The 8,610-nt window shown below is 59.3% G+C and overlaps 1 protein-coding gene across 1 annotated transcript; it reads left to right on the top strand.

Moving 5' to 3' along the window:
- Nucleotides 1-226: 226 nt before the first annotated feature.
- Nucleotides 227-8,245, top strand: SPACA6 (sperm acrosome associated 6; the record flags this gene model as incomplete). Its single annotated transcript, XM_084257009.1, has 8 exons — nt 227-425; nt 760-837; nt 6,174-6,242; nt 6,732-6,887; nt 7,039-7,116; nt 7,211-7,311; nt 7,385-7,676; nt 7,911-8,245. 8 exons carry the CDS (start codon nt 227-229, stop codon nt 8,123-8,125), a joined length of 1,188 nt encoding a protein of 395 aa, XP_084113135.1. The 3' UTR covers nt 8,126-8,245.
- Between the last annotated feature and the right edge of the window lie 365 nt (nt 8,246-8,610).

The following is an 8,610-nucleotide window of genomic DNA, read 5'->3' on the forward strand; positions in this document are numbered from 1 at the left end:
GATGTCCAGGGTCACAGGTGAGGTTCTTGGGAGCCTGGCGTCCGGCCTGACCACCTGCCTGGGGAGAGCCGGCCTGACCCCTAACCCCCACCCCCCTTTCTCCCTGAAAACCCAGCTGCTGCCTCACATTTGACCTCAGCTGAGATGACCTCTGACCCCAGGCCCCTGCCCCTCCTCCCACAGTGACCTCACAAAGGTCACCAACTTCTCTCCATGATCCTCCACGATGGCCCCGATGGCCCCAGCTGCCCTGGTGGCCCTGGCCGCCCTCGGGGCCCCAGCCTGGGCCTGTTTCTTCTGCCTCACCACCCACCAAGACCGGCTCCGCATCTGCCAGATTTTCTCGGGGTGGAACGCCAAGGTGACGGACAACTGCTATCGGAGGCTGGTGAACACCTTTAAGCCCACGGAGAAAGCGGAAATCAGTGAGCCGCCCCCCCCCCCCCAACGTCCTGGGGCCAGAGAGGCGTGGGAAGTCCCAGAGAGAGGCACACCAGGGTGGACAGGGATGAGGGCCTGAATCAGAGAGGGAAGGCAGAGAGCAGGCGCTAGCTCAGCGGGAGGATGGAAACTGGGGGAGACCAGAGGAGGGGTGGTGATGGGGTGACGTGGGGGGGGGGCGCGGGTCTAGACTTGGGGAGGGGAGGGATGGGGCAGGGCGGAGATCCAGAGACAGGATGTCCTAGGGAGACAGAACGTAAACCTTGGGGAGCAGTGTTGGGAGGAATTGCTTACCCCAAGCCCCTACCGCACCCCCAGACTACCATGAGCTAAGCCGCCTGCACGATAACTTCACCCAGATAGTCCTCAAGCTGGAGGATACGGCCAGCTACAGCAGTGAGTGTGGGGGAGGGGTGGCAGGTGTGGGGGCCCGTGGGTCTGGATGGGGGCGCTGTGGGGAAGGAGGAGCGGGCATGGGGGGGTGAAGGGGCTTTACGGAAATAGCTAGAGCCCAAAGCCCATTTGGGATCCGTTAGGTGAGTTCTCGGCCGTGTCACTGGTGAGGTTCTGGCCAGGCGACCTGCCCGCCTGTGAGGGTGTCTGCCAGGACGGCCACAGGGCCCAGGTCTCTCCGGAGGGTAAAGTGTGGCCGTATTCCTTGTAGTTAATAAAGTGACTCAGCGTTTTTGACACGTGGGGCTATTCAGCCGGAAAACTGGTGGGAACAGGGAGAGTTTGGTTTGGGCCAGAAGGGGGAGCTCAGCGCAGAGGCATGCACACGGCTTGGCGTGGAGCAGGGCCTCAGGGCTGGGGGGAGCGACCACACCAGGTCATCATGGTCCCCTGATCCCCCAAAGGTGCCAGAGGCCAGAGCTGTTGGCATGGACGGTGGGCGAGCACGGTTGCAGCGAGCACCGACTTCCGCCACCTGAGCGCAGAGCTGTGTCCTCGTCCACAGTCGTCTGTGGTTTCTCTCTTGCCCACCAAGCTCTTTGACAGGGATCCCCAAAGGTGGGGAGGTTCTGCTCTACCCAGGGGGTGTCATCACCCTGAGATGAGGTGCAGGGGAGAAAGCAGGGGCAGGGGCCGATGGTCAGCTGGGCTAGGATGCGAGGACCAGGGTCCACGGGACTCCCCAGGAGGCATCCAGAGCTGGACCTATAGGTTTGGCTGAGGTCAGTGGACTTAAACCTGTCCTGAAGGGTCAGCTCCAGGTGTAGGAGGATCCTCTGGGACCCTGTGGAGGGAGACTGGAGGCCGGGAGAAGCTGGTGCAATATGATGGACAGATGATTTATTGAATGTGCCGGGAACAAATGTGGAGGCACAGCTGTACCCCAGACGGCAAACCACCTATCCCCTCAGGTTGCTTGTGTTGGGGTTGGGGCAGATAGTAAATAAACATTGGTGAAATAGCGCGTGTCTGTGGGTGGCCCGTGCTAGAAGTGACGGGAGGGGGTGGCTAGCCGGGTGGTCATTTTAAATAGGTTGGTCAGGGGAGGGACAGATGAGAAAGTCCGCGGCGTGAAGACCTGAAGGAGACAGCAGGGAGCAGGAGCAGTGCAAAGGCCCCGGGGCCAGTGGGACCGGGGCAGCGTCACAGAAAGTGAAAGGAAATTATATCAGAGGCGCTGCCGGGGGCCGTGCCTGTGTGTGTGTCATCAGCTCCAGGGAGCTTGCTGGAATGCAGATTCCTGGGCCTCCCTTTTCCTCTCAGACCAGTGGGTCTGGGTAGCACAGGGAGAGGAACTTTTTTATTTTTTTAAATATATTTAACTTCTCACCTCCTGGGTCATCTTTCTACAGTTACTGCTCCCCTTAGGTGCAGCCCTTGCACCAATTATGCACCCACATACCACCACCCTCCTCCCCTGGCCCCATCACTGCCGCTCCTCCCCTGCTGCAAGACTCGGATCACGGATCAGCCCACGACCTCGTCTTATTTTTTTTTTAAAGATTTATTTATTTATACAAGAACTGGGGTACAGGCCAGATGCGCAGGAGGGTGAGAGGATTCACCAGAGCCAGAGCGGGGAACAGAACAGGCAGACGGACGGAGGACACTGCTGAGGGGAGCAGCCGACGCAGCAGGAGAGGTCTGCGGGCCATGTGGGACCCTCACCGGCTGGCCGGGATCGAACCGGCGTTGTAGAAGCCGCGGACAGCTTCACAGCACGGCGCTCAATCATCTGCGCCGCCAGGGGAGGCCCCGACCTTGTCTTTTTCCTGGAATTTAGTCCTTTCTGGTTGAGAACTGGCTCCTGGGCCGCTCCGATCCCCGGGAGCAGCTGGGAGGCAGGTATCAAGGCAGAGGCCTTCAGGAACCTTTTTGAAAGGAACATTCTTAATTCATCCCCAGCCGGTGCTGCCCCGGCGCGTACTTTGAGAATGGCTACTGTGGGTTCTCGGACTGACCTTGGCCTTTGCTCTTGAGCCGAGGAAGCCACTGGAGAGGATTTAAGGAAAGAGTGATGGAGGGTCTGACTGGGTCTGACTAAATCGTTGGGGGACAAGGGCAGAGGCAGGGAGGAGACGGTGGCTTGGACCAGTCACTGTGGTCCAGGCGAGACAAGATGAGCTCTGAGCTAGGGGGGGGGGGGGGGTGTGAGGGTGGCAGGACCTGACTGTGCCAGACCTGCCCCGTGTGTGGGAGGAAGGTGTCTGTTCCCCTAAAGGATGTCCTCGTTCCAGCCCTAGAGGTAGGTTTTATAGTCCCGTTTTCTGGATGGAGGGTGAAGCTGCGACTCCTCTGGACAGTGTAGCTTTGCAACCTTGGTCCCCCTTCGTAATCTCTCTATGGCTCAGTTTCCCCACCTCAAACTTGGGGATGATAATACTAGTCTCTGACCCTTCTAGAACACTCTCTGTGCCAGGCACCACTTCTCAGCACACACACGTTATCTCATGCCATCGTCAGACTGAGCCTGGTGTGTAGTTTGGGATGGGGTGTTTTCCTGTTGTGTGCAGGTACATCCCTCCCCCAACCCGGTGAAGCAGACGTGCCCTCAACCCTGTTATATATGAAGGAGGAAACAGGAGTAGGAATTGATTTGCCAAGGTCACATAGGAAGGAGACTTGAGGTGGCCGTGTCTGGTGTGAGGTAGGGGTGCTCAGATGTAGGAAGGAGCCAGGACTCAAACCCAAATGAACAGAAACAGTGGAAGCTCCTAAGATAGCACTTACTTGGAGGCCACTTGGCAACATCTACCCCCTTGAGATTTACTTAGACCTTGCACCCCCTTGTGATTCACTTAGACCCTCAGCCTTTTGGGGCATTACACTCCATCCCTACCTTACCCACTGTTTTACTAAATCTCTGACACCCTTCCCCCCTCCAGGACTCACTTGGTACACCCCACACTCCCTTCCCGGTAAGTCATTGGTTCCGCCCATAGATGTCTCTAGGATGATGACTCCAACATCCTGGCTTTTCATTTGATCAGGCTACTCTGCCCACAGCCTCCTTAGCACCCTGCCATCTCTATACCACACAGCTGTTCAGTGGCCAAGGAGATACCTCCTAGGCCTGACCATTCTGAACCCACCTTCTGGCTTTAATGCCCCTCTCCCCAGCTCATACCCAGTAATCATCACTGGAGTCATGTTCTTGACAGAATCCTCCATGCCCTCCCTTTTTTGTAGGGTTTTAAATCACAGAGGACTCTGTGAAGGCTGAAAGTTTATTTCTCCCATATAAAATAAGACTTGAGGTGTAAGCTCTTAAGGCTAGTATGCAGCAGCATTATCTTAAGGACCTGCTCTCCTGGAGAAGAGCCCTTGTCCTCATGGTGCAAGGTGACTGCTGGAGCACCAGCCATCAAGTCCGAGTTTCAGACAGGAGGGTGGAGGAAGGGGAATGGATCACCACTTCGGAAGTTACTTCCTGTGACTCACACATGACATTTCCACTTAAGAATCAATGGCCAGGATTTGGTCACGTGATCCCAACTAGGTTACGTGACCACACTAGCTGCAAGGAAGGCTGGGAAATTAGTCTTGTAGCTGGTGGGGCGGGAAACCGAGGTCTCCCAACTGAAAAGCAGTGTTTTGTTACCAAAGAGAAAATAAATATTTGGAGGCTGCTGGAAATCCCTGAGTATTGGTTAGCTAGGGTTGCTGTAACAAAAGGCCACAGATTGGGTGGCTGAGGAAAGGAAAACAAAATAGAAATCGAAGGTCAAGGTGTAGATGTTAGCAGGGTTGGTTTTGCCTGAGGCCTCCTAATGACCATCTTCTCTCTCCTCTGCCTTCCCCTGGTCTTCCCTCTGTGGGTCTGTCCAGATTTCCTCTTGCCAGGAAAGCAGTCATACTGGGTTAAGATCCACCCTGATGACCTCATTGAACTTAATTACTTCTTTAAGACTCTCTCCCAGTACAGTTGATTTCTGAGTTCCTGGAGATTAGGCCTTCAACATCAGAATTGGGGGGGGGCAGGGGTGCAATTCACCCCATCATGCCCTGTCTCATCTCTAATTTCCAAAACCACCTCCACCACTTTCTGTACAAAGCTCCATTTGAAAAGACCACAGGACCTTCCAGAATAGTGGCCATTACCATGGTCAAAACTCAAACTCCCATCAGGATAGAGAACATAAAAAGAGGAGCTGTGAATAGAAACTGGGGGCTCCAGGGGCCTCCCTGGTGGTGCAAGGTTTAAGATGCAGCACTATGAAGCTATCTGCAGCCATTGCAACATGAGTTTCGTCCCAGGCCAGGGAGCTGACCCTCATGGCGCAGCAGACCTCTCCTGTCTCCCCGCTGCTCCCCACTCTGTCTCTGATGAATTTTCTCACTCCCCGCACCTCTGGCCTGCACCCCAGTTCTTGTATGCATAAATAAATCAATCTTAAAGAAACTGGGGGCTCTAGAGACATAGTGGGGGTGTCCTATCTAAAGGGGTGACTGCTAGGAAGCTCCAGCTAATGGCTACCTCGTGGAAATGCCAAGTGACTTTGGCAAATTTTATGTGAGAGCAACTGTTTTTTAAATAATCCCCAGGGCAAACAGCACAATTCCAAGGGGTGGGTTTAGTCCTCCGCTTGTGGTCTTCTTTCCAGTTGGATTCTGGAATTCGTTCCACATCGCTCTCTAAGCATTTTCTAAGTCTCTGGGTCCCCTCCTGGGCTCTAAGGACGCAGCACTAAAAGAGGGCCTGTTTGATACTTAGGAGACTGACTTCACATCCATCACGCTCTCTAGAAGTATCTACAATTGCAAATTGGTGAGAGTGTTGAATGGAGCACTGCGAGAGGCAAAAAGAGCTATGGGATGAGAGCTGCAGTCAGGGCAAACCTCTAAAGAGTGACAGACATGAGCTAGGACAGGAAGGCTGGGGAGGAGGTGGGGGAGGTGTCAGAAGAGTAAAGGCCCTGTGCAAAGGCCCTGAGGTGATGGAGGTGAGGTTTTCATATGGGGGGAATGAAAGAGGCACTAGGGATGGAGCAGGGAGAGGAAATGGAGGGCCTTGTAGGCCTTGGCTAGGAATTAGAGCTTTACCTCCCCCTTTTCCCTCAAGACAAATAGGGAAGTGGGGGAGGTTCCTCCAGAGTGGGTCAGGGAGCAGAAGGCCTCTTCCTGGTAGATGGGGAGGGGGGGGTGAGTGGGAATGGAAGAGGTGCATCTTCAAGACCCACGCCAGGTAGAGGGGGCCTGAGGAAGGGCCTGGACGCCATGACAACGATGTCCAACTTTGGGGCCACAATTTTAAGACAAGGCCCCCCTCCACCCTCCAGGGGGCTTTAACATGGCCTTCCTTAGCGCTGCGGAGAAAGCACTGGAGGCCATTGCAGAGCTTAAACCACGTAAGTAGATGCCATCCCTCACCCTGCGTGCATACCCAGAGAACTTCTGCTCCGGAGCTCTGGTGCTCCTCTTTCAGTCCCAAGCCCTGGCTCCATCTCTGAGCTGCTTTGGGAAGGAAGGGGGAGTGTCCTGGGCCTACCCTGCTCCTCCCAGGGAAGGCTTGGAAGTCCTCTCCATCCAGGACCCTCCCCCCATGTTCCTGTCAGATCAGCCTGGGTTTCTTCCTGGATCTCTGGGTCAGATCCTGAGCACTGGGGCAAAGGGGGTCCTTTCTTGCTAGTACTCACCATTGCGCCCTGTTGTCCCCAGGATCACCTGGGAACTACCCCGCCCCTCAGGTGGGATACTGGGCTGGCAGCCCACCTGCCTAACCTCTTCTGGTGGTGCTGCCGGCCTGGCTTCTCCTCCCCCAGTCACCTCAATGGGGGCTTTTCAGGTGGGCGCCTCCCGCGACTTCCCAGGTAATAATGCGCTCTCTCCCCCTGCAGCCCAGGACTGCGTCCCTCCCTGTGGTAAGGGCATCCTTCGAACCCCACGGATTGCTGGGAGTAGGGAGGTGGTCGGGACGGACCCAGGGACAGCGTCTGGAGGGGTAAGGGTGGGCCTCTCAGAGCCCAAGAGACCTGTAAGAGCCCTGGAGGAAAGTAAGCAAGCCAGGTGTTGGCCCAACACCTCCTGGGAGGTGGCTGCCGAGACCAAAGCAAAGTAACAGGGACCCGAGAGAGGCCCGGGGAGGGTTCCTGGCCCGGGCGGGGAGAGGCAGCTGCAGCCCAGCCAGGCGTCCGCGCCCCGCAGGGTTCCAGGAGTTGGCCCGGCGATTCCGCTGCAGCGGGTGCTACTCCTACATCTGCGACTACCCGCTGGACTGCCCAGGTGAGGCGGCGGGCCTGGAGGGCGAAGGGCCCCCGGCCGCGAGGAAGGAGAGCCCGGCCGGCCGGGCCGGGTGGTGACGCGGCCGCGTCCTCAGTGCAGGACGTGGCGGTGATTCGGGGCGAGCAGGCCATGTTCTCCTGCGCCGTGAACTTCCTGCTGCCCCCGGGGGGCGTCGCCTACTCCTGGAAGTTCGCAGTAGGTGTGAGTGGGGGGGGGCGGCGCGCAAGGTAGGGGGCGCCGTGTGGGTTCGGGCTTCCTGCGGCGGGAGGGTCCTGGGGCTACGGGCGGGGGTCGCGGCTTCGCCGGTCGAGCCCGGGCGCCGCGGGCGGCTCTGCCCGGGGCCTCACGGGGCGGGGGGGCCGGCCGGGCCCGGCTGAGCCGCCGCAGCCCGAGCGTCCTGCAGATCCGGACTCAGGACCAGTCGTTCTTCCGGGACTTGCCGCGCGCCGTCGGCCACGTGGCGCGGGTGCGGCCGGTGCAGCCCACGCACCGCGGGACCTTCTGCTGCGTGATCCAGCACGACGAGTTCCCCGTGGCGCGGCTCTACTTCTACCTCAACGGTGCGGGGGCGGGGCCTCCCGCGCGTCCCCGCCGGCTGACGCGCGCGTTCCCGCCGCGACGGGCCCTCTGCCGGCTGGCGCGCGCGTTCCCGCCGCGACGGGCCCTCTGCCGGCTGACGCGCGCGTTCCCGCCGCGACGGGCCCTCTGCCGGCTGACGCGCGCGTCCCCGCCGCGACGGGCCCGCCGCCGGCTGGCGTGCGCGTCCCCGCCGGCTGACGCGCGCGTCCCCGCAGTGACGGGCCCGCCGCCGCGCGGGGAGACTGAGCTCCAGGGGACCTTTCGGGAGGTGCTGCAGTGGGGCCCGCGCGACGCGGACTTGGTGAAGCCCTGGAACCCGAGCCTCGGCGAGCTGCTGGCCAGGCCCGACGCCCTGACGCCCGGAAACAAGGGGCTGCTCGCGGCCGTCGCCGCCCTGGCGTCAGCGAGCGCGACCCTGCTGGCCTGGTGAGTCCCGGCTGGCCCCGCCCTCCCCGCGGCCCCGCCCTCCCCGCGGCCCGGGTCCCGGTCCCCGACCGCCTCCCGCAGACCCGGGAGCCTCCTCGGGGCCTCAGGCTTCTGGGACCCAGCGCCCCCCACCCCGGCGCGGGCGCGCGCACACACCCGCTTTCTCGGTCCCCCAGGGTGTTCTTTCGATGGTACCGCAGCGGCAGCAGCCGACAGAGGTGACTTTTTCTTCCTTCCCACCTTGTTTCTAGCCCTAAAATAAACTGTGCGTTTCAGCTGTAGCTGTAGAGCCTCTTGCGTCTTGGCAGCTGATTGCTCTAACTGAAGGCGGGCAGCGGCTCCCGCACCGGCCCAGCCGACTCTGCCCGTGTGGACAGATTCACAGTGAGGCTTCGTGCCCAGGGCGCAAGGGGCAAGCCCGGGCCCCTCCCCAGGATTTGGCAGGCTCCTTGGCACTTGCACCTACAGCAGACACCCTCACACAGAACC

The sequence above is a fragment of the Talpa europaea genome (genome assembly GCF_964194135.1).
Source record: "Talpa europaea genome assembly, chromosome: 16".
NCBI classification, from domain to species: Eukaryota; Metazoa; Chordata; class Mammalia; order Eulipotyphla; family Talpidae; genus Talpa; species Talpa europaea.